This window comes from Adiantum capillus-veneris, chromosome 20 (assembly GCF_014529385.1).
Source record: "Adiantum capillus-veneris isolate H3 chromosome 20, ASM1452938v2, whole genome shotgun sequence".
Classification (NCBI taxonomy): Eukaryota; Viridiplantae; Streptophyta; class Polypodiopsida; order Polypodiales; family Pteridaceae; genus Adiantum; species Adiantum capillus-veneris.
In genome coordinates, this window is record NC_140950.1 from 84,264,776 (window position 1) to 84,290,795 (window position 26,020).

A 26,020-nucleotide genomic window follows, 5' to 3' on the forward strand; every position below is an offset into this window, starting at 1 on the left:
GTCTCTTGAAGGAAAAGTTGACTTCAGATCCAGTAATTGTTTTGCCAGATCTCAAGAAGTCATTTGTGGTCCAATGTGACGCGTGTGGCAGTAGCATCGAAGCAGTGCTAATACAAGATGGACGGGTAGTAGCTTATGAGAGCCGAATTTTGCAAGGGCTAGAGAAGACTAAATGGAAGCACTACCTCTTAGGTGCTGATTTTGTTGTCCAAACGGATCATCATACCTTGCGATACTTCTTGACACAGTCAAAGTTATTCGAAAAGCATATGCGAATGGGCAAACATTCTTTCCATGTTCCAATTCCAGATTATACATGTGGAAGGCAAGAAGAATGTTGTGGCTGACACGTTATCAAGGAAGCCACAGATTTCAGCTGTGTCAATTCCTTATCATCATGAGTTAGATGACATGAAGGAACAATAGGCTACTAATGAAGATTTTGCAAGGATCTTTGAACAGTTGCATCATGAGCCCTACCTCCTCAAAGATGGTTTTATGATGATGCATGGCAAACTTTGTGTCACTAGGCCATTGCAACATAAGGTCATGGACGAGAGTCATGTCCCACCGTATGCAAGGCATCGTGGTATTGATGCGACAGTTAAAGCGGTAGAGACATTCTTCTATTGGCCTACCTTGAGGAGAGATGTGGATGCCTTTGTGCGAGCATGCATAATTTGCCACAAGGTCAAGTTTGACAGGCAAAAGGCACCAGGGTTGTTACAACCACTACCGATTTCGGATAAGCCATGGGAAAGCATTGCTATGGACTTTATCTTTGACCTTCCAAGAACGCCAACAGGGAATGATGGTATATGGACCATATCTGCAGGTTCAGCAAGCAGGCCCATTTTATCCCTGTCAGGAAGAAGATAAAATCTGATCAGATGGCAGACTTGTTTATGTACAATGTATTTAAGTACCATGGTATGCCACAATCGATTATCAGTGATCGTGATCCTCCCATGACCAATTTGTTCTGGAGAGGATTGTTTGAGAACATGGGCACTACGCTCAAGTTGTTTCATCCACAAATTGATGGACAATCAGAAGAGGCTAATTCTATTGTCTTAGATTTGTTGAAATGCTATGTGTCAGATAATAAGGGCAAGTGGGAACAGTATTTGCCTATGCTTGAGTATGCGTACAATAATACAGTGCATTCGTCAACTGGCAAAGCACCTTTCAAGATTGTTGAAGGCGGTAAAAAAGTTCCTCCCATTTGCATACAAAGGACAAGATGTTTGAGGCAGATCGATATGTTGAGAACATGGATTAAATGTATAAGAAAATTAAAGTTGCCTTGGAGAAGACTCGAGCAAAGCAAAAAAACGTTGTTGATCGTCACCGTCGTGAATTGCTCTTATCACCTGGTGATTGGGTTCTGTTAAGATTCGAAAAGGCAAGGTTAAAGAAGATGAAGGGCAAAGAACGGCTGTTCCCTAAGCTCAGTATGCGTTACTATGGGCCTTTTCAAGTGCTTGACAAGATCAACGTTGTGGCTTACATGCTGAAATTGCCTCATGCGTGAAAGATTCATAATGCGTTTCACGTGAGTCTTCCAAGACTCTTCGTGGGTAATGTGCCAGAAGATATGCCAAATGAGGATCAACCAGAAGTTGAGGAACTTGATGAGATCCTAGTACCTCAGCAAGTTTTTGCACATAAGGACAGAAAAGTTAAAGGACAGGTTGCAAGACGCTATTTGGTGAAGTTCAAGAATTACCCACCTATGGATGCAAAGTGGATGGAAGAGCATGAACTCTCAGAGTCACCAAATGTATTGCAGCTTTACCTTGAAGCCTTTGGGTTTCAACCTACTTATGCCGCAACCCAATGTGTGCAAACCAGGGATAATGATAGGGCTAGCACATCAAATGTACATATAAATACAATGTAATAGATGGAAATCACAAAAGTATGAAGGTCTCATTAAGTCATTTGTATCTATGTGTTACAACCTTTCTTGAGGATACATGCGATGATAAAAGAGGGCTAACAACACAAGATCATCAGTGGCGTGTATTTATGGTATGCAATCGAGGACGTTTGCGATTTCAAGAGGGGGTATGTCACGAGGACGTGGCAATTGTTAGCTATGTCACGAGGACGTGGCAATTGCTAACCTTAGTTGTTGGTTTCTTTCCAATGAGTTTTGTTTTATTTTTAAGACCCTCTTTTTGAAGTTGCAAATGGTCGGACATTGTATGGCCAACGTGAACGGTAGTTTCACCCGCAGACGGGAAGTTGGTCAGCACTGGAATTCGTATAGTAAGAGGATGTCTAGGCTCAGTGCAAGATCATGTAGGTCCCCCCATCGCACTTAGCAAGTTGGTGGATACTAGGAAGTGAACTCAATAAAGGCATAAAGTCAAGGTGGGATCACCAAAAAAAAAGTATCCGATAGTTGGGCCACATTGCACTTTTGGATGCGGTCCCAATGAGGATAGATGGTCAGATGACCAATGGGAGCCCAACGATAGCATCTCCTAAAAATTAGGGAACTGCTATTTTGGGCCGTGAAATGTGTTCGCGTCATTATCTTCGGTATGACCAGGGGAACACTTTACAACTCTGCCGCGAAGTCAATTGGGCAACTAGTCGGGAGATTTTTAGGCGGCAACCCCGAAACAGGCAAATGCTTAAATGTGCCAAGTGGCACTTTCCTGTGTACTTGCCTCATTCATAAAAATGGGCACTGAATTTTTAGCTGGGAGAGGTCCCATTTTGCAATTGTCACAAGTTAAGAGCTATGGAGTGCTTTCTTTCCACTCTATGTACAGTTTGGTGCTAGGAGTGATGCCCTGCACACTACACACTGCTCTCTCTCTCTCTCTCTCTCTCTCTCTCTCTCTCTCTCTCTCTCTCTCTCTCTCTCTCTCTCTCTCCCCTACGTGCACTTATGTGATGCCCCACAAGAGGGCTCTTCATTTGACTAATGTACAGCTGTGTGGTTTCATGCTTTTGTGCTGAGGCAAGAGCCTGCCTGTTTCCTTTGCACGTCCTCTCTGTGTGTCTAAAGTAAAGAATTTCAGGTGAAAGCCAAAGCCTACCGCCCCACGAGCCGGTTTCATATGGACAACTGTAATTCGCGCTGGAAGTGCTGACGTAGCAATATACAAATTTTTGTGAATTGCGCTGGCTGAAAATCAGCGCCGGTTTTTGGTGGAGATTGCTTTTGAATTTGAAAGTTTTTCATGTAACTGCTTTTCCATGGCCAAGGGCCTTTAAATAAGACCCCTCGGCCACTCTCTAGCTCAATTGTGCTGACGAGCCTTCGAGTAGAGAGGACCCGCCGGCAATTGTATTTAGCTCAAGGATTGATATACCCAAAGGGGGGCCAATCTTTAAGGCCAAATCTCTATACACACGGAACTACACCGGGCCGTGTCAACTAAATTGAATTGTGATTTAAGTGAGAATTATTTTAAAGTGATTCTCTCGTGCGTCATGCTAAATTCTCGACTTGGGGTGCCCAAGTTTGTCACGATGGTATCAGAGCTCAGCAATTTCTCTTCTACCAAGAAATTCGATCCGTTTTTCCACGAGACACATGGATTCTAGTGATGATTCTCGCAAGAATCAAACGAACACTCCTAACTCTTCTGGAACGGGAGGTAGCACAGATATTCAAATGGAAAGAATACGGGCCACCTCGGCCAACGGAGTATCAACTAATGGAGATGCAACATCAACAACAGGTTGATGGTTCCGCAAAGCAGATGCTCCAATTTGCGAAGGATCCACAATATGCCAAATCTTTTACCCGCCACCCGACTGATGAGTGCATACTCAATGGCAGAAAGCCATTGATTCCCCACTAAAGTCATCCCTCAAGAAACCTCCTGTCCCAAGGATCTTTACTGAAGATGAACTTGATGACGTTGTCGAAAGGCGAGTCAACCAACTTTTGGGGGTGAAGAAGCAACCGAAGAAACGTGACAAGGGAACTGACTACCTTGGTTATTTGGGCCGTCAGTCTTCTTTTGTGAATGCAAGAAAATAAAAGAAGCATGTACGCTTCGAAGGATTGTCCAATTCGTCCTCATCTTCTTCTGACAGTTCGGATAGCTCTTCCTCTTTTTATTGGAGTGATAAGGACAGAAAGGGCAAGAAACGAAGAAAGAACTAGAAATTTGGAAAGAACAAGAAGAAGGCCAAGAAAAGACCATACCGCAGATCTCGACATTTTTCTGACAGTTTTGACAAGGATTCATCCTACACTGAGAGTTCGGACTCCGATGATCATATATTTTATTCAAAGAGGAAGCACTTTTACAGAGCCAACCAATATGATTTTCTTGAGGATAAGGGCAAGAAGACAAAGCAATTCAAGGAGGGTGGACAAACAGTAAAGTTTGATACCTTTTCAGGGTCTCGAGATGCTCCCAAGGCCTTAGCATTTATTCACCAATTTGACATAGCTTTCTCTAGAGGGCACTACTTAAAGCACTCCAAAATCAGGAGGGCAAGGAAATGCACGAACATGGTGGTCCACTCTTCTCTTGGTTAAAGTTCAACCAACTCTTTATTTCCTTTTGGCTTACTCGGGAGTATGAATGAGATGTGATTATCGCTTGGAACCATCTTCGGATGTCTAAGACCACACTTTGGATACTTATTGTGAGAGATTTTAGGATGCTTTTCTACTTGCCTCTTCTTTTAAGAAAGTCACTTTTTAAGTAGCAAATCGAGCGATTTTGTTGTGGACTTCCCAAAGAGATCCGAGGTTACTGCCTTTAACAGAAGTCCGAGTCCATACAGCAATTGATGGGACATGCTAAGCAAGGATTTGCTATGCATTCGGATAACCTCGCTTACCCCACTAATCAAGTTTTGACACCAAGAGCCGGACAGAATTCGACAAATGATAACAAAAGAAGAAATTTCAGAAAAAGAAGGACGCACAACCACGACTAACCGAGGAACAGAAATCAGAATACCTCAAGGAAGGGAAGTGCTTTGATTGTGGAGAACAAGGACACATATCTGCAAGGTGCCCCAAAAAGGCACAGAGAGGACAATCAAAAGATAGGCCAAAGAGTTCCAGAGCAGCCGAAGAACGTGGTAGAAAAGGAAAGATGAAAGCAAGACTGGAACTAGATTGTTTGGGGACCGACCCAGCAGATGGATGAAAGCACAGAACTTTTCCGCACATGGGGCAAAGTACAAGATCAAGAAGCCCTCATCTCCTTTGACAGAAGAGCCAAGGACACCTTTATTTCACCTGAATTGGTGGCTCGGCTTGGAATTACACCCGACACAATGGGGCAATAGGCGGAAGCAGTTCTAACCGCACCAGAATGGGAAGTTGCCATTACACCTGCCATTGGCAAACTCCATTTGCATTGTCAAGGGTATTTTAGGGCATGAGGACTTTTACATCATGCCTTTGGAAGGGTGCGACGTCCCCCTAGGAATCCCTTGGTTCCACAAGAACAACGCCGTGGTTGCTTATCGGGCCAGGAAAGCTACTTTGAAAAATGAGAAGGGTAAGAAAATTGTACTTGATGTAAAATTGAAGGGCAAGTTCGTCCCGCTTGTATTGGCTTCGGCCATTTCCAAATTAATAAAATCCAATATTTTTTGTTTACTCGATCTCTTGAAAGATGAACAACAATCAAATATGTCTGAATTGGAAAAGGAACGGCAAGACTTTCTACACGCACAGGCTGATTGTTTCTCTGAAGGCCTCCAGGCGAGTTACCTCCTTCTCATCCTGAAGATCATACGATCGATTTGATTCCTAGAGGTACACCACCAAACCAGCCACCTTATCGTGTTAGAAATAATGAATCATATAAAAGAACTTCTAGAGAAGGGTCTCATACAACCTAGCACTTCACTATTCTGTTCTCCAATGTTGCTAGTATTAAAGAAAGATGGAGCTTGGAGAATGTGCATCAACTACAGGGCTCTCAATAAAATCACCATCAAGAACAGATTCCCTATCCCTAGGATCGATGATATACTCGACATACTTTAGGGGTCCACTTGTTTCAACAGAAATAATCTTAAGAATGGATATCCTCATATCTGAATTGCTCCTATGGACGTTTACAAGACAACTTTTAGGACGACTTTTGGCTTGTACGACTATTTGGTGATGCCTCCAACGACATTCAACCACATGATGGATAGGATTAATGGAGAGTACCGATCATTTGTGGGTACTTTCTATGATGACATTATCGTCTTCTCCAAAAACGAGGCAAAACATCACAACATGTGATATAGGTTTTTCAAGCACTACGAGCCATAGTTACCGGGGAACGCCCCCGTTCCGGCGTTCCGGGGGGGCAGTTCCCTTCCCGAACGTTCCGAAACGTCCCGAAACGTTTGACGTTCCGGGTGGCCAGTGCAAACCGGAACGGCCATTCCGGAACGTTCCGGAATGCCCCTGGAACGGCCAACGGCTACAAACAAATTTGGCAAAAATTGAAAAAATTGAAGTAAATGTTTGGGCTTCTTTTTGAAGTGTGCAAGGCCTCAAGGACTCATAAAATGCACCCCCCTCCCCCTTTCTCTCCACAAGCTAATCCTCAAGGCTCAAGCTCTCTCCCTCTCACTCTCAAGATCTCTCCCTCTCAAGACTCACTCTCTCAAGGCTCAAGGCTTTAAGCCTTCAAGCTCTCTTCCTCTCCCTCCCACTCTCTCAAATCTCTCCCTCTCCCTCTCACTCTCTCGAGTCTCTCCCTCTCTCTCTCACATCATCTAGTCATAGCAAGATTGAATGGTCTTCAAAACGAGTTTTTTGTGAGTATTAGAGTCAAAGCACTCTAATACTCCTTGTATTTAAACACAAGAAGCTAAAAAATGCACTATTTGGGTGTTTTTTATACCTCCCGTTCCGCGCCGTTCCCGTTCCGAACCCCTAGCCGTTCCCCCGTTCCACGGGGATCCCGTCGCCGTTCCCGTTCCGCGTTCCGGGTAACTATGCTACGAGCATATAGATTGGTTATCAAGCCATTTGGTCTCACAAACGCTCGAGCGACATTCAACCGTATGATAAATAGGATTTTTTGAGAGAACCAATCATTTGTGGGCACTTTCTTTGATGACATTATCGTCTTCTCCAAGAACGAGGCAAAACATCGACAACATTTGCTACACGTTTTTCAAGCTTGCACTACAAGCACATAGGTTATCTATGCAAGGAAGAGCGAGTTTCTCTTGCCAGAGATACACTTTCTGGGACACATTGTCTCAGCGAAAGATGTAATGATGGACCCGGTCAAAATAGAGACTATTCGTGATTGGCCTGACCTGAAAAATGTTCCCGAAGTTTGAAGTTTTATGGGCTTGTGCTCTTATTATCGGTGGTTCATTCGAAAATTTGCAGAGAGTGCTTCTCCAATGCATATCCAGACTCAAAAAGGAGTTCCTTTTACTTGGGGACCAAAAGAAATTACAGCCTTTCAGCCATAGTAGTCTCGTACAGTCCCGTACGTTTTGTACACGTACGATGATGTGCGGTACTAAACGAACTAAAAAAATTTATGATGTACGATGACATTACGTACGTTCAAATTTAAAAAAACAAATAATTCTCAAGTCTAAGGGCCTAAGGCTTAGGCCTTAATACTTACTCATAGAAACCTGACATTTGTATAGATTAGAAGTTAGTAGTTACAATACTACAATGTAAAGAGTCAAGACTCAAAGACTAAAGAGAATGAGCATTACATAAACCAAAATGATCATTGAAATTTGAGAAGTAGAGACCAAGTGGCAAGGGCTACAAAGTACTCAAAAAGTGGCAAGAGATACAAAAAAGTGGAGTGACCAAGTGGCAAGGGCTACAAAGTACTCAAAAAGTGGCACACCATAATAGAGAGACTAAATAGTAAAGTCACTAGTCACTAGTGCTCTCATCATCTTCCTCTTCTGAGCCTTGCTCATCAACATCATCCTCTTCCTCACAAGAGTCGAAGGATGACGGCTCATAATCTCCAATCACTAATGAGGTTGCCTTCATCATCATACTCTGGCTCTCGAGGCTCTCTATCCTCCATAGTGATGGCCGCCGCACAAGAGCCGCTTCCGAAGCCTCGTCGCACATAGGTCCTAGGAGTCTCCGTGGGTGTTGTTGATGCTTTGCCTCTACCTCTTGTAGCCCCGGCACCTCTGCCTCTTGTAGCCAATGTAACTCCATGGATGACGACCTTCTTGCGTGATCGTGTGCGAGAAACCCGGCAATCAATCTCCTCAAGCTCCAAGTAGAGCTGACGAAAAATCATTTGCTCCTCAGGGTCTTGCTCTTTATTGACACTCTTTAGAGTGTCAATCATAAGTGTGAGCTCATCCACGTTGACCTATTTGACATTTACAACATTGGACAATGAAAACATAATTAGTATATTTAAACTAATTAAGACTAGAGTATAGAAAATGGAGTGAGTCATGATTATAATTTATAATTTATACCTGTCGAGCCATAGACATCTCATGCATAGAGCGCAACATGCGTAAATTGGAGCGACAATAGATAAGTCGCTCTAATTGCTTCGTTGAGACAAGACCCTTCATTTCTTGCCAAAACTCCTCCCGCAATCAAAGTCGTTGGATGGCTTTTGCATCTTGTTGGGAAGCGGCGGACTCTCCATTGATCCACTCCTTAAACTCATCGGAGACCATGGTCTTTTGTATTTTGTTTTGCACATCATAGAGCCGCTCTAGAAGTAGCCACGTGGCGGCAAAGCGAGTGGCCGATGGCTTCTTCAACTCAAGGTCGGAGTAGGTGCGGTAAATGGCAAGCACCCTCACTTTGCCATTGATGAAATTGATGATGGAGAGTGCTTGGTTGAGGATATCTTTCACCCAACCTAGCTCCCCTATGTTTTCAAAGAGAAGGTCAAGGCAATGAGAGGCACATGGAGTCCATACTATGGATGGAAATTCCTTCTCTAGCCTCTTACTCATTGCCTTGCAATTTGAAGCATTGTCGGTAATCACTTGCACGACATGCTCCGCACCAACCTACACAAGAGGCATTTGTGATAAGAAGAGTTAAAACTTAAAAATTAAAACATAGGACTCATTGGCAATTGCTCAAGACATAAAGGCTCGATTTACGGTTTTACCTCGAGAATGGCTTGGCGGATGTGCTTCCAAATGAATGCCCCGGTCACTTTCTTCCCTCTCGAATCCGCATCCACCGCCCGCAAGAAGTACGTGCCAAGAGGACAAGAAACAAGAATGTTGATGATGCCCCTCTTCTTGTGGTGGCTCCATCCGTCGGAAAGGATAGAGCATCCATACTTTGCCCAACCCGCACGTACGGGCTCAAGTGACTTGTCAATCCTTGCCCTCTCTTCATCAAGCTTCTTTGTTCTCATGTCGTGGTATGACACACCCGTCCACCCTTCGCATGGACCAACCGCCGCAATTGCTATGATCATCCTCTTCCATCGCTCCAACCGAAGAATGTTGAAGGAGAGATTGCATTCAATCACCGTGCGGGCAATCTCTATTTCTGCGATTCTTTCTCTCCTTGAGGAAAGACAAGGGGCCGGAGCATCCACCCACCGATTTCGCAAGAGAAGTTTGCTTTGCCATCTTCGGAGGCCGGCCACCATCACTTGAAGACCCCTTGGACTTCTTGGACTTCTTGGAGGAGGCACTACCATCACATGAGGCCACGGTGGCACCGGTAGCCATGGACATAGTTTGCTTTGCCATCTTCGGAGGCCGGCCACCATCACTTGAAGACCCCTTGGACTTCTTGGACTTCTTGGAGGAGGCACTACCATCACATGAGGCCACGGTGGCACCGGTAGCCATGGACATAGTTGGAGAGGCCTCTTCCTCCGAATCGGAGCTATCAACATCCGGCGACACGAACTCATCCGAGGTGACTCTACCCTTGCGTGTCTTCAATGGAAGATACTTTCTCTTGCATTCCGCAAGGATATCTTCGGGGATATTAGGACATGGCCCCGCTTGTCCTCCCATCTTTGTCAAGTGGATGATGAGACGGGTGACGGAAGAGGTCGTAGCTTTTGGGCAATATTTGCACCACCACTTGCAAGAGTTTTGCTTGCCCCCCACCCGCTCAAAATATCGGCAATGCTTCTCAAAGGCTTCATGAAGAGGAGGCGGCGTTATGTAGTATGTAGCTAGTAGCTACTAGTATGATGTATGACGTATCAATAGATTAGAGAGAGAGAGAGAGAGAGAGAGAGAGAGAGAGACCCAAGGAAGCTTGAAGAAGAGACCCGTCACCCAAGGGAGCTTGAAGGAGAGAGACGATAGACCCAATGGAGACTCGAGAGCTTGAGCCCACTTGAGAGCTTCAATGGAAGCACATGGATGATGAGAGGCTAGAGCATTGAGAGGCTTAGGGCTAGAGCTTGTACAATGTAGCTTGTAGTTGTAGGTTGTGTTGGATAACAAAGGGGAAGGGTTGCTTAAATAGGAAGAGCCTAGAGGAAGAGCATGTGAGCAATGGGCATTGGGCAATAAGCATGGCAATGGCCCATGGGCCATGGGCATTGCAATTGGCTTCAAAACTGCCCGTAAACGGCTCCAAAAAGCTTACACAGTGGACGCTGCAAACGGTCAAAAAACTGCCAACGGTCATAAATTGCCGAAAAAAATGACCGGACGGAACGAACGAGACGCGACGGGTCCGGACGGATAGAACGACAGGTTCCGTTCGACGTACGAAAACTACCCTATTTCAAACTCTCAAGGAAAAATAACATCAAAACCAGTGTTGGCCTTGTCAGACTTGCAAAAATCATTTGAAGTTTACTGTGATGATTGTGGTCGCAGTTTGGGCGCAGTTTCGATGCAGGAACGCCATATCATTGCTTACAATAGTATGATGTTTTCACGTCTAGAGATAGTAGCACAGATCTATGAGAAAGATCTATTGACAGTTACCCATGCTCTTACGCAGTGGCGACACTATTTACTTGGAGCTGATTTTACAGTCTTTTCGGATGATCGGAGTTTACGCCACTTCTTGTCACAGAAGTAGCTTTCAGGATAGCAGATGCAGTGGGCTAACATCCTGTCACAATTTCACTTCCAAATTGTCCATGTTCAAAGACAGAAGAACTTAGTGGTAGATGCATTGTCTCTGAAGCCCTTGGTTCTGGCTATTTCCACGATACATCACCGAAGCTTCGGGGATATGGTCAACCAATACGCCACAGATCCTGATTTTACTGACATTTTTACACGGATACAAAGTGAGGAGACAATCTTAGGCTCTTCCATATTGGACGGCTATTTGATGCGGAAAACAATGTTGTGTATTACATAGCCTTTGAGGGAAAAGGTTTTGACAGAGTGCCATTGTCCACCGTTTACGGGCCACCGCGGCGTAGATACCACCTTGAAGGGTATTGAGCATTACTTCTATTGGCCGAGGCTCAAAAAGGATGTGCATGCCTTTCTTCGCAGTTGTTTAGTAACCAAAAGGTCAAGTTTTGAGAGGCATAATGCACCATGACTTCTACAGCCTTTACCCATTCCCTCCCGCCCCTCGAAAAGCATTGCTATGGACTTCATTTTTTATCTTTCCAAGACTCAAAGTGGGCACGATGACATTTCGACAGTTGTTGACAGATTTAGCAAGCAAGCTCACTTTATTCAGTAAAGAAGATGGTCAAGCCTAATCATTTGGCGAGACTGTTCATTGCATAGATTTTTCGATTACATGGCATGCGTCAGTCGATAGTCTCGAACAAAGATCCCCGATTCACGAGTTTGTTTTGAAGGGCATTGGGAAAACATTAGCACGCGGTTGCAGTTCTCATCCTCATTCCACCCACAGACAGATGGGCAACCTCAGAAAGCCAACTTAGTGGTTTTGGATTTATTGAAGTCTTACATTTCGCGTCAGAAGATCCAAAGGAAAAAATACTTGCCTTTGGTGGAATTTGCCTACAATAACACGGTTCACTCTTTGATGGGAAAAGGCGCCATTTGAGGTAATCGAAGGTGCTAAGAAAGTCCCCCCATTTCTGGGGGACTTTCTTAGCACCAAGGACAAGATTTTTGAAGCAGATCAGTACACAAGGGATTTGGACACTACTTTTGCCAAGGTTCGCGAGGCTTTAGAAAAGTCTCAAGCACGGCATAAGAAGGCAGCAGAAAACATCGACGCAACTTGAAGTTGAGGGAGGATGACTAGGTGCTCTCACGTTTTGAGAAGGCACGCCTAAGGAAACGAAAGGGGAAGGAACGGCTTTTTCCAAAGCTCCGCATGAGATATTATGGCTCTTTCAAGATCCAAGAAAAGATAAATGATGTATCCTTCAGACTCAAGTTGCCACACACATGGAAGATTTACAATGCTTTTCATGTGATTCTCTCGAAACCTTTTAGGGGTGAGATGCCAGTTGCCAGGGAGCCTGATGAGCAACGTGAAGTGGAAGAGAGCGAGAAGATACTTGTTCCAAAACAGATACTGGCTCATAAAGAAAGGAAAGTGATAGGTAAAGTGATTCAACGGTTCTTAGTGAAATTCAAGAACTATCCGGCATTGGATGCAAAGTGGATGGAGGAGGAGGACCTAGCACAAATATGGGAACTTTACCTTGAGACTTTCGCCTTAGCTGCATCTATTCCGAAAGATCCCACAGTTCAGCAGGGTTGAATCTAGTGCTGACGGGACGTCACGAGAGGGGAGTCACTCCGCTCCTTTGTCACAGAGTACCTAGACGGAATAAAGTCATTGATTTTCTTTGGATTTCAGGTATACTGTTGTGCTAACAGTATTCTGCTATATGACTTTATGAATAAGGAAATTGGAAATGGAAATTTCCGAACTTGAATTTGATTGATGTGTACTCTCATGTGATTTTTGTTTGAGTGCAAGATTGAAAGATGCAATGACTGCAGCATGTTGGTCTTGAGATTCTATAAACATGATAGCAATAAGAGAGTTAATCCGACATCAGTAAGGTCCGGTGTGGATCTAGATGCGATTGCTAAATACGTTGCCAGGAATCATGGTCTATGATCTCGATGGAATTTTATGAGATTTGATTTGGATATAATCTGAACGTGCACTAACTGAGTTTATTGTGCAAGTGCTAGATTTGTGTTGTCTAGTGCGTTAGTACTTAGGAGTCAGTGTCTACTAAACTAGTTTATGGCCTCTGTCTGTTTTTGCAGGCGTAATCGAGGGCAATTACAATTCTTTCAAAAGGGGAGTATGTCACAAACTGATGACGTGGAATGCCAAATGGAATAGATCCAAACTAATAAGTTGTTCCAACTTATAGGGTCTCGTCAGATGGACCCTAGGGACACTATGATTTTATTTGAACTGGCGGCAAGCTGTACGGAGCACGGCGAGTGCGTTAACAAGCTGTACGGACGGCTGTAATTCTCGTTGACAGTGCTGACGTGGCAGCGTCCAGATTTTTCGTAAATTGCGCTGGCTGAAAATCAGTGCCAGTTTTTGGGGGAGATTGCTTTCGAGTTTGAAAGTTTTTAATGTAACGACTTTCCATGACCAAGGCCTTTATATAAGACCCCTCGGCCACTCTTTGGCTCAGTTGTGCTGACGAGCCTTCGAGCAGAGAGGACCTGCGGGCAAGTGTACTTTGCTCAAGCATCAATAAAAAAAGAAATACCAAAAGGGGCACCAGTCTTTGGGGCCAATCTCTTTGGGCACAAAACTACGTCGGGCAGTGTCGACTCAATTGAGCTCTGATTTAAGTGTGAAGTATTTGAAAGTGATTCTCTCTCGTGTGTCGTGCCAGATTCTCCACTTGGGGTGCCAAGTCTATTACATTCCATAAGTTGGGTAAAATTAGGTTTTTATTAAAAACCCTAACTCCTCCTGTTCGGGCTCCTCAGCCACACTTTCTAGGTTCAATTCTTCACGTTACAGTTCCTCTTCTTCACTCTGAGGATTAGTGGTGCTAATCCTATAATTAAGACAAACTTCATACTTAAGATCAAACTGAGACTCAAGACACCAAATGTGTGTTTGATTGATTGAACGAATTGTTGAAAACTGAGTACAATAGGCTCTTTATATAGGAGACGAAGAGACACAAATGAAAAGACACGTCTCATGGTTAAGAGACGCGACTTTAGATGTAAAGACACTTCCTTTCGACAAAGAGCTACAACCATTGGACGAAGAATCGCAACCGTAGAGTGAAGGGGTGTGACCAGTCGTCGAAGGAGTGTGGCTTTTGCCGAAGAGGCACGTCTTTTGGGCGAAGAGTCACGACCATCCAAGTGTAGGGGTCCTCCTTGGCATGGCACTTCACGTATCTACAACTAGGAGTAGATGTAATACTGTTAGCATAGTCACAATCCTGACATTCCCTCCCATTTATAATAAAACCAAGGTAGTTATAGAAACTCCGGGAGAAGGAAAATGTATTCTAGTTGCTTCTGTATCCAAAGCTCTAACTGTCAAATCCCATGTCATGGCACTGTTATTGACCACAACTATTTTGCCAAACTGAAAACTAATCATATATGCAACTTGATTAGTGTCTTTGTCAAAGTCGTTTGTAACTTTGAGCTTTGTCCAAGAAAAAATTGAATCTTTATCTGCTTCAGGTAAAACTATTGGTAAACTGACTTGCAGTTTCTGTTGAGTGATGATCACTCATTGGAAATCTGTAAGGCATTCCATTGGTTTGTTTGGAACAGTAAAATCCTCCTGAAGGGATGTCGTAGACTGAGACAGAGTAGTGTTTGGAGGTATATCCATCTGTAAAGGTTTCTCTGTGGAACACGTTGTGTCCAAAGATTCAAATGCAGCGACTGAAGGCGTGCTGCAAGAGTCAGCATATGTTTTACCCTGCACCGCTTAAGGTAAGAACTGGAATCTTCAAGTTTGAAAAATTATCATTCACCATAGCATCTAATATCTGTTTAGAGACAAAGACTGTATTCTCCAAGGGCAGTGATGAGGCGACTTTTTATGCCTTGATCACGGACCAAGGAAGGGTTATGTGCATATTGGTTGTCACACAAGAACTTGAATCTTCTCAATCTTCGGTTGTTTCAACGGGTATTGAGGCTTCCAATTGAGAAGGGGGAGGTCGAGGGAGCTATTGCCTCTTAGACCTCTGAAGGATCCTCGTGCACAAGTAAAGGATCAATAAACCTTCAATTGTACCACCATCAGACAAGAAAGACTTAAATGTAGGGCATGGCTCGCGAGGGGGAACTTGTCCAACGTCGCGGCATTCACGACTGAGTACTCGACTAGGGTCGAATATATGTGCCACTAAGTAAGCCCATCTTGATATCGTTGATGATGCTTTGGAAGCTTCATGTTGCTGCTTTTGTTGCTGATGATTTCAATAAGAAGTTGGTTGCTTAAAACTGTAGCATTTCCAAGAATATTCATGCTGAGACTTTTGCTGCTCGCACGAAGGTACTTTGTGTCTAGTTGTCTCTAAGAAACCATGCTATGGGTGATAAAATTTGAGTTTCAAAGGCTTTTGTTTGAGTGGTTCTTCCTGGTCAACCATGAAGCTTCAGAAGAAGATGGCGGATAAGTAGCATTAGTCGTCTGAGAAGTTGTAGGACGATTTCGAGGTGTTTTGTGTCTGCATCTGCTCTAAGCGAGTGTGAATTGATGCGAGACTCCTAGAAAGTGCTGCCATCTACTTTTTTAAAAATGCTATCGGGTCCTTGGGTAAAATATTGTCATCGCCATCTTGTGATTCAGCCATGCCGACTATTTAGAGGGAGTAATTGATAACTTGGAATAAGCTTAAGGACATACTTCAAGAGTGAAACTGCGTCTAGGACGGATTTCGGCTTTCGAGTCGGGGAATCGGGAATAATGATAACCTGCGGCTTGGGTAGGGAGAATCTGGAATGACAAGAATCTCATGAAGGGAACAAATTTGCCGCAGTTTGCTGGCGGGAACTTTATCTTTGTACAAGAGAAAGGGACCGGAATGTCGAAGTCCTTGTCCATGGTAGAGGGGAGCCCCACACGTACAAGAAGCCAGTGGCGAGCGCTATGTGAGAAGAGAACACACAAGGAATACGGTTGCCCACAAGGAAAAAGCCACATTGTTGTCCCATTTTCTTTCAATATATCTCTTAGTGAGTTCACATTGGGTAAGTTTAGAGGTGGTCACTTAAAAGGTGTGTCCACATGGGTTTTTAAAAATTGGGGCTAGCAGGCCGATTTCAAAGAGAACCTTTGGGCTAAGTTTTTCTAAAGTATTACGCTGCTTGAGTTGTACGTAAAAGGCTTGCGTTGCTGGTTTTTAGACATTGCACGCTGCTGAGGTTTTATGTACAATAAAGGGCAGCAAAGAGGCATGCCAGCGAAAGGTCACAAGGGGCAGCCAGCGAAAGGGCAAGGGCAGCCAGCAAAGGGGTGTAAAGGCAAAATTCAGCCAGCGTATGAAATTCAGCCCAGCATGTCTGAAATTCGGCCCACAAAGGGGTGCGCAAAGGGGTACGTCGCCTTGAGGAAAGGGTGCGAGCATGGGCGAAGGTGTGGCTGCCTGCCGAGTCCGTGCCCTTTCACATGATTGGGTGGGAGAGTGGGTTCAAGAGGTATCACCCGAGGGAAGGGACACGCGAAGAGTCACCAACAAACATTCACCGGGTATGCCATACAGACATATCCGTGTTCTGTCTTTTATATATAGAATTAAAGTGATAAAATTCAAGTTACCTCATGCTCGTATGCACATATGTACTACCTTTCTTCTGCTTCCATACAACTCCAAGAAAGGGTAGCGGCGAGAGTGAGAGGCTCACAATCTTCGGGTCCCACGAACAAAATTTGCTATGATACCACTGTGAGGATTGGTGGTGCTAATCCTATAATTAAGACTAAAACTTCATACTTAAGATCAACTGAGACTCAAGACAATGAATGTGTGTTTGATTGATTGAACGAATTGTTGAAAACTGAGTACCATAGACTCCTTATATAGAAGAAAAAGAGACACAAATGAAAAGACACGTCTCATGGTGAAGAGATGCGACTTTAGACGTAAAGACACATCCTTTCGGCGAAGAGCTGCAACCATTGGACGAAGAGTCGCAACCGTAGAGCGAAGGGGTGTCAAGGAGTGTGGCTTTTGGCGAAGAGGCACGTCTTTTGGGTGAAGGGTCGCGACCATCCAAGCGTAGGGGTCCTCCTTGGCATGGCACTTTGCATACCTGCAACTAGGAGTAGATGTAATACTATAAACATAGTCACAATCGTGACACACTCGACCATTTCTCTTCCAATTGGGTACGCCACATCATGACTTTGCGACAATGTATCACTAAGTAAACAATAAGTGAGCTGTTAAGCTCCCCACTTACTCAATTTATTGCTAATTGTCTTGAACATTCCTAAAGAAGAAAGATTAAAACTAACCTTAATACGATGCAAAAATGAAGGGAAAATTACCAAAATATCCCTCTAATTTGTAAAAATTTCCAAAATACCCCTCAAATTTCAAAAATTCCCAAAACACCCTTGTATCTATTTTGGTTGGATTGTTCAAAATTTTCTAATCTTTATTCCTTTTTGACGATTGAGATCCGTTTTCAAGTGCTTAGCATGTAATTTGTCACAAATTACCTCACAAAAAAGGTAATTATGTCTAAACATAATGAAACAGTTCATCTCGAAAGCCTATATAACCAACTCAAATTCTAGTTTTAGCATCTTGTACGATAGACAATCAGTCATCTTATGAAAAGCTACAAAAAAATTTATTTTTGGAGAAATTTAATCTCACAACTAAGGGTATTTTGGGAATTTTAGAAAATTTGAAGGGAATTTTGGGAATTTATGACAAAATATTGGGGGTATTTTGGGAGTTTTTGGAATTTGAGGGGTATTTTGGGGATTTCCACAAATTAAAGGGGTATTTTGGTAATTTTTCCAAAAATATACAAGCATTTTTCATGATTCTTTTAACCAATTGGACATTGGTCTTAGCAACTGGTCGATCACATTCCAACATACTGGATTACTTTTCTGAACCATGATACTCGTAACTCATGATAAAAAATTTGAAAATTTGATACCCTTGTCTCATTTGGTGTCTTCAAATAACTTCAAATGGATATAATGTGCATGTTACAACATGAAAAAGTAACTAAAATTACAAACAACCCACAATGTGAAACCCTAGGGTGTATGCACATTTGAATATAAGCAATTCCATTCACTTAATGACACCATGTTACGTGGGCATTTAATCAACTGGAGATCGTTGAACCTTGGATGAAGTGAGGAAGAACTTTGAAGTGAGGGATATAGAGGATGGACTCTACGACGCCTCCTTTCACCTAAAAACAAAACTACACCAAGTCATCTACGCACGACTAGGTGAAGGTAGTTACTCTATAGATATGCACACCTCCTATCACAATAAGAGGGCCTCCAAAGACACTCACATATACACATTCAGTTGTGGAAATAGAAAAACCCAATTGAAGGGTAATTGAAAGCCCATTCACTTATTCATCAGCCCACAAAAGAGAAACACACCATCAACACAACTCTACAAGCTCTACAAAAGGCCACACAAGTTCCTCTACCTCCACCCTCACACTACTCACGTTTTCCCACTCGCAAAAATCCAGCACAAATTTGGAAATTCATGGCTTCTGAAAAGAAAAATAACCAAAGAGAACTGTCGTTGCTAAATTCAAAAGAGTTAGTGTTAATAGCGTACAGAAGCTATTACTCCTATGAACTCGATAGCAACAATTAGCTAAATGAAGGAGAGCTTCAAACCCTACCTCCGTCAAGTCCATCCACCTCGTTAGTAATTATAGCACGAGTGCTTTTGAGCTTTTCCGGCAATGACGTTAAAGAGACAAAAACCATAGCCAGATTTTTTATAGAGAAAATATGCCTCTTGATGTCACGTGAAGCGGAAGGGTTTAAGGATTTTAGCTCAGATCTAGTATTTCGCACAAACACAAGGTTACTTTACTTCACAAGGTGGAAAGGTACGTAGTGTACAGTACGGTTTAGGTACGTACGGAACGTACTTCCGTACTGAACCAACCTTTAGGTACGTGATAGGTACGTACCATTTGTAAAAAAAGAAAATTACACTAAATTTAAGTTCACAGACCTTTCAAAAGAGAGTCTTTTGTAATCCTGGTCGATTAAAAAAACCTAAGGCTCTCTCCCCTTCACCCTATTATCCAAATCTAAAAGCGCCCCTAGCGCGAGTGGTTCGTGGAGAAAACGCCCCAAAAAAAAAAATCCAAAAACAAAGAAAACACCCCAAAACAAAGAAAACAAAGAAAGCCGTGTTGTACCGTACGGAATCGTTAGGTATGTACGTACGGATTCCACCTTGTTAAATACTTCACTTGAGAGAACTGAACACGATGAGAGAGAGAGAGAGAGAGAGAGAGAGAGAGAGAGAGAGAGAGAGAGACGACATCGTATGTCGGTCCCAACCACCCTCAAGGGCCCCGTTGCTCTAATGCCAGAGCAAGTACTTGCTTTAGATTACTTGCATACAATGACTAAATGCTGAATACCAAATACTTTGTGCTGATGTTGGTCAGATGCAAAAGCAGTAAGGCCGATCTGCTACAAAAATGCTAGGTTGAATATAATGCTGAGGCTGAAAACACTGATTTTCATGGCTGAAAATGCTAGTGCTGGATTCTGATGGATAAAACACAAAATGGGTGCTGGCTGAAAACGCTGATGGTGAGGGTCTTGAAGTGTTGGCGATGAGGGTACTGACGTGCCGTGGGCACTGGGTGCCCCTGTGGGTAGTGGGTTTTGACGATCCTAAAAATTGAAGGCCAAGTGACTCTTTTATAGGTTTTTTAGCCATTTGCCCTATCTACTTTTTATAAATGTCATGTCAAAGTCACTTATTAATGAATGACGTAAGTGATTGTACTATGCAAATGAGGGTATGTAACTATGACCTACCTGATCATGCATGTCCTTCTAGAGCCTCACTTAGTGCCATGCTAGATCCTAATGTGTACTAAGACTGAGGTTGACCTGTAGTAGTAGCTTGTCCACGTGGCTCAAGTGCAATGTGCACATGACACTTGAACTAGTAACACATACATCAGCTGTTTTTCACAACCATGGTCCATGCGGACCAACCCCTTTTCTATTGGTTACACATTCCCATTTACAGTGACTGACCCCTTTGTCAACCTTCTTTCCACTTTTTCACTTTACACTGGAATTGTGAACACCCTAGTCTCTTCAATACATACCTAATTTTTTCTCACCATTTTAGTCCCTCAAACGAAAGCTCATGTGACAAATGAGCCTACATATCATCTTGCAAAAGGACCTTGGCTTATAAGGCCCCGAAACATAAAAGTACATATAAAAGAGCTCAGCCTTCCACAGAGACTTCTTCTCCTTCTTGATCACTCGTAAATGAACTTGAGATACAGGCTGGCCGACTCCAACAAACAATTGGTCAACAGCCTTGCATGATTGCTTCGAGGCCAAGAGATTCTAGTTTGGCATTGCTTCAAGGCGAACAACCTCTATTGAGCCATTCAAATCCTAACTACGTCTTTCAGTCTTGAAGCAATTTCACATATAAGCATGCACGTGTGCATTTCATCAGTTGTGCAGATTGAATTTCTGGACCTTTAAAAATGTTAAACTCGAGGTTGTTTGTGAGAAGTCACCTTGATAACCTCTCGACTCTTGGTTTGCAGCAGAAGAAGAACAGAAGGTAAGAGTTCAGGAATCGTTTGACACAAATCATGGAATTCGTAGATCAACCGAGCAAGTCCTGTAATTGCAGCACTTCTCATATGGGGTGTGCTCCCTGCTAAACAGCCAACAATCTGCACAAAGAGAGAAAAACACCAAGATCAATCAGAAAAAACTTCAAATGCTTTTGGAAGAGCTTCTTACAGTCAATATTTACCATGGTGAAAAACTGAATCAATTTCCCATCATAACCAAGAGGATCTGTCTCCTTCAAGCTACGCCCCAGTTGCACGAGAATGTCATATGCTGTGTTACGCGTCTTTATATTTGTCTGAATTAAGAGCAATCAAAGAACAATCTAATATCAGGTGGGAGCTACTATTCAACTATGTAAAGAGCCCTCTAGCGTAAAAAGTTTTTCTGGTATTAAATTGTATGATGGATATCAAAACATTGCGGCGTTTTTATCCCCTATCGGCAGCAGCCTCAGCGTTTTACTAACGCTAGCCATACTTGCAGACCCTCAGCGATTTCAGCCACAAAAACGCACCTGCAGCCCTGCAGCAAGGCAGCGTTTTCAGCCCTCGACATCAACCCAAAAACGCAGTATGACCATTGCCAGGTCAGCTTTCTGACTCCCTCTCTCTACAGAACACATTCTTGTCTTTGTACCAAATTTCTTCATAAAATCAGAGAAGAACATTTCAACCTTATGCAGGGGATAATTGAGCCCCACCAACAATAGCAGTAAATTACGGGACGATGATGTGCTTTACAGCAAAGTATAACACCACATACTAAACATCATTTCCCCTGCCAATATTAAAACATAGTCTTTAATTTTATGGGCTATAAGAATGTATAAAATAAGCTTAAAGAAAATACAATAAGGAACTACCTAGTCTGGAGCATGAGAGAGAGAGAGAGAGAGAGAGAGAGAGAGAGAGAGAGAGAGAGAGAGAGAAATGAAATGAAATGAAATGAAATGTTATATTAACGTCTTCAAAAGGCCAAAATGACCTATGAGACCAATCAGTTACAAAATAGTGAATCTAATACCATGTCTGGGTACAAAAGAACTAGAAGTGGAACAAAATACTACTACTACTACTACAATCTAAAACTGTGTCATCACGGTGTCATCCTCCTTGAAGATGTATATTTAATTGGTTGAGATGCTATGGCATCCTCCTCCTTTGGCGCTCAAGGAATAGTCCTGGTCCAATGGAAGTGGAGGTGTCTCAGTCCTCTCCTCGGTAGATGTGGACATCTCACTCAATTGAGGGCCAATGCCCTATCACAAGTGACTCATCTTGATGATAAAGGCTTCCAATGTTGTATTTATACTGGTGTCAATGGAGCTCCTATGATAATGGCAACAACATTCGTACTCGATCGTTAGTTGATAATGAGGAGGAATCCATAAACGCTTTGTACCTAGGTGGGCTTGTTTTGTGCATGTATGTGGACACGCTGTCCTATTTCTAGGGTTTATGACAGCCTAGGGAGTGTTCTGGCACCCTTGTCAGCCCATAGCACCAGTGTTTTTCAGCCATTAGCCATTTGCTAGCTTCAGCAGAAGAATCAGCCAGCGTTTGCATTTTAGCCCGCAGATCCAAGCATCAATAGCAAGCTCACATCGGCATCTAGGGCCATTGTATCGACATTTGTGCAATCTAAAGAAAATACCTCTCTAGCGGTAGAGAGGGGGGCCCTTGGAGTGGGGTTTGGGACCCCATTTGGTGTTAAGTCTCCTTCTCTCTCTCTCTCTCTCTCTCTCTCTCTCTCTCTCTCTCTCTCTCTCTCTCTCTCTCTCTCTCTCACAGTACCATTCTCTCCTCTCTCTAGTCTATTGCACATCTCTCACATGAAGTAAAAGGAACTCTCTCATGCAGTGAAAGGAACCTTGAGTACACACTGAGCACTCATCATGAGCATTCACCATTAATCACTTCCGATGCACATTACCCTAGTCAAAAAAAATCTGACTTCTTAGCTGCAATATACAATTGGCACTTATCTAAACGAGCTAAAACCTTCTCTACAACCCGTTCATGCTATTCCCATGATGCAAAAAAGGAAAATGAGACTATCATCTAGAAAAAAAAACACACATGCCGATCATGTCACCAAAATGACCTACCATGAGACCATTGAAAGTACCCATAGCACCTATCAATCTAAAAAGCATAACCACATACTCCCATTGCCCTCGCTTGGTCCTGAAGGCAGTCTTGTAGATGTCGCCCTTGAATACCCTTACTTGATGGTACCCACTCTTGCGATCGGCTTTGCTGAAGACCTTAACCCCATTGAACCTATTTAGGATATACCATTGTAACAGGGAGCGGGCGAAACGCAACCTAAACGTTCCGAAACGGTGTTCTAGACAAGTCCCGTTCCCGAAACGAAGTCAGGAACAGAACACCGTTTCGAAACAAAGTGTAACCGGAACGGTGTTCCGAAACCAGGGAGGGGGGGAACAGGGAGGAACAGGGAGGTGGAACGGCTGAACGTGGGGTGGAACGGGCAAAAGTAGGCATTTGCTGGCAAAAAAGTAGACATTTGGGGGCAGATTTGGGACTATTTAAGGGACATATTTGGGGTAGTTTGAGGGAAGATTTTGGGGCAATGTTGGGGTTGTTTAGAAGTCGATTTGGGACTAAGCCGAATGGAGGTAATTCAAGCCTTACTTTAGTCGACCGTTCCGGCCTCGTTCCCATTCCGAGCCCCCCTCCTCCTCCCCGTTCTCGTCTTGTTCTGGAACCTCCCGTTCCCGTTCCCGTTCCCGTTCCCGTTCCCGTTCCCGTTCCCGTTCCCGTTCCCGTTCCCGTTCCGGGTAACTATGGGATATACTCAATGCAAGGCATAGGAAACTTTTTCTAGATTGCCATCTTGTTGAGTGCTCTTTAATCTACACACAAACGAGAAGCTTCTTGCAAACAAACTTAATAGGAGCAACAAATGGACTTACACTAGGTCGTATGAACCCTTAGCCACTAGCTCGGTTAGCTGCTGCTATAACTGCTCTTCTTGAGATTCGTTCAAGCAGTAGGAAGCCTTGCTGACTAGCTACGCTCCTTCCACTCTCGCACCCTTGGTAGCCTGTACGCAGGAAGTGCATGTGCAAGCACTTTAGAGTAGTTGCATACCCTCTGATTTCACATGAGCACGGCCAGCGTCTACTAGGTGTAGGCATTGGGAAGTGTTCGCATAGTCTATTATCAATATCCCAACCTTGGTAGTACCGCATACGAAGCACCTCTTATTAATAATGATCAACTTATTAATAATTGACATTTATCATGCATTTTTAATTGCAAGGCGTTGAGCCTTCTTGGAGACTGCTCGACCCAGCAATGAATCCCTATATAGGAGACCCTTGGGGTCACCTTAAATCATCCGAACAAAGGACCAGTAGCACCCTATGGGCTGCCAGGCCATCAGCATCCCCAATACAAGGGCGTTTTTGCCCAGCATCATCCCATAGCACAAAATCAGCTCTACAATTCCAGATCAGCTCTAGCGTTAGCAGTTTCCAGCATCTGAGCAAATTAGCCAGCTTTCTACAATTTGCAAATTCAGCACAGATCAGCCAGCGTTTTCAGATTTCAGCCCATGTCACAAACTCCTGACGTGCCGAGTCACTAAAGACTCTAGCCAACCTGTAGATCCCAGCCAAGGGGCCTAAACCCTAGCACAAGTAGAAGAAGGAGAAAGATTCACCGACTTACAAGTTCTCGCCAAGTGGCCTAAATACTAAATGGGTTAGGATCAAAATCCTAACCCCCAACAACTTAGAGAAGCTCGTGTGGATTCTCTCCGTCTTTCTGTTGAGTTATTTGAAGTGCTAAACGTCTGTCACAGTTTCAGTTGGCACGTGGTGCCATCCTGTTACTGCCCATTTCCATCGTCATCATCAACACCCTCAACATCGACATCAGCAGATCAGCCCAGAACCTCGTCACAGTCGCGGATCCAAGTCAGATACACTAGCGTTTTCTATTTTCAGCTCTTAGCCTCGCAAATCCAAGCATCAGTAGCAAAATCCCATCACCAACTCAGCATCTAGGACCATTGTATCAGCATTTGTGCAAATCTGAAGTAAATAGTAAATACCTCTCTAGAAGGGTTTGGGACCCCGTCCGGTATTAGTCTTGCTTTTCTCTCTATCACTCACAGAGCCTTCACTCACAACATCATTCTTTTTTCTCTCTAGTCTATTGCATCTCTCTCATGAAGTAAAAGTAACTCTCATGAAGTAAAAGGAACCTGGAGTACGCACTGAGCACTCATCTTGCGTTATCGCCATAAATCACTTCCGCTCCACACAATCGTTTTTGCACCAGATTAGACTTTGCGTTTTTGCACTAGATTGGCATCAGCATGAAGCTTTCAGTATTCAGCATTTAGCCATTGTATCAGCATTGTGCAAGTAATCTAAAGCAAGTACTTGCTCTAGCAACAGAGCAAGGGGACCCTTGAGGGTGGTTGGGACCCGACATGCGGTGACATCTCTCCTCTCTCTTTGTGCCTCTCTCTTTCATTGTGCTCAGTTTTTTCTTCAGTGAAATAAAGTAAGCTTGTGTTTGTGCGAAGTCCTAGATCCAAGTTAAAATCCTTAAACCCTTCCGTTGCACCTGATGATTGGTTTCTCACTTGGAGTGTCCAAGCCTGTAACAATGACCCCTCTCCACGAGTCGGAGGGTGGAATCGGAGTAGCTCTCTGAAAGAAGTCCATGACCTGTGAAAGTCTCCCTCCACTGGTGTTGTGGGTGAGGGGAGGTCATCTCCCTAAATCTCTAAATCTCTAGTAAGAAGAGAACAAGCTGTCTATTGCAAGGTTGCATCCGTATGTACAGTACGGTACGGTACGTACGAGAAGATAGCAAACGAACGTCTGTCAAAGAAAATTTGGCCCCTTTTGCCGTGCGCGTGTCGTCAGACCAGCTTAGCCAGGGTTATTTGCAAGCGCCAGGCTTTTTGTGGTCTTGTGATGCTCTGTAAGTTTTATAGAAGACCAGAGAAGAATAGAGAGCTCTTTGTTGCAGAGAGAGAAGAGTTGCAGAGGCTTGGCAGAGCGCAACCCCACATCTGACATTCTCCCCAGGTACTCAATTCTCTCGGGCTTCTCTACGTCTTTGGGAGTGTGTTTGATTTAGTTCAATCGCACTAGACCAAAGGTTATTGGACGTTTCAACGAAAGGGCAAATCTTTTTTGGGACATCTCTACGTCTTTATTCCTTCTCTTGTGGGTTCTTGTGACTCTCCTTCTCTTGTGGGTTCTTGTGACTCTCTCGCGAGTTTTCATTCATCTTTGCAAGTTGACGCAAGAAACTATAAACTATCTTGTGCTTTTGTGGAAGGGTTAACTAAAACAAGTAC

At 43.6% G+C, this 26,020-nt stretch overlaps 1 protein-coding gene across 1 annotated transcript in view; it reads right to left on the minus strand.

The window, feature by feature from the left end:
• LOC147432847 (ARM repeat superfamily protein) overlaps positions 1–26,020 on the minus strand; it is a 95,700-nt gene that overhangs the window by 12,460 nt on the left and 57,220 nt on the right. The window contains exons 13-14 of the mRNA XM_086492633.1: positions 20,853–20,966; positions 20,608–20,769 (exon numbers count right to left, since the gene is read on the minus strand). Coding sequence (XP_086348759.1) covers positions 20,608–20,769; positions 20,853–20,966 — 276 coding nt within the window. The remainder of the gene's footprint in view (positions 1–20,607; positions 20,770–20,852; positions 20,967–26,020) is intronic.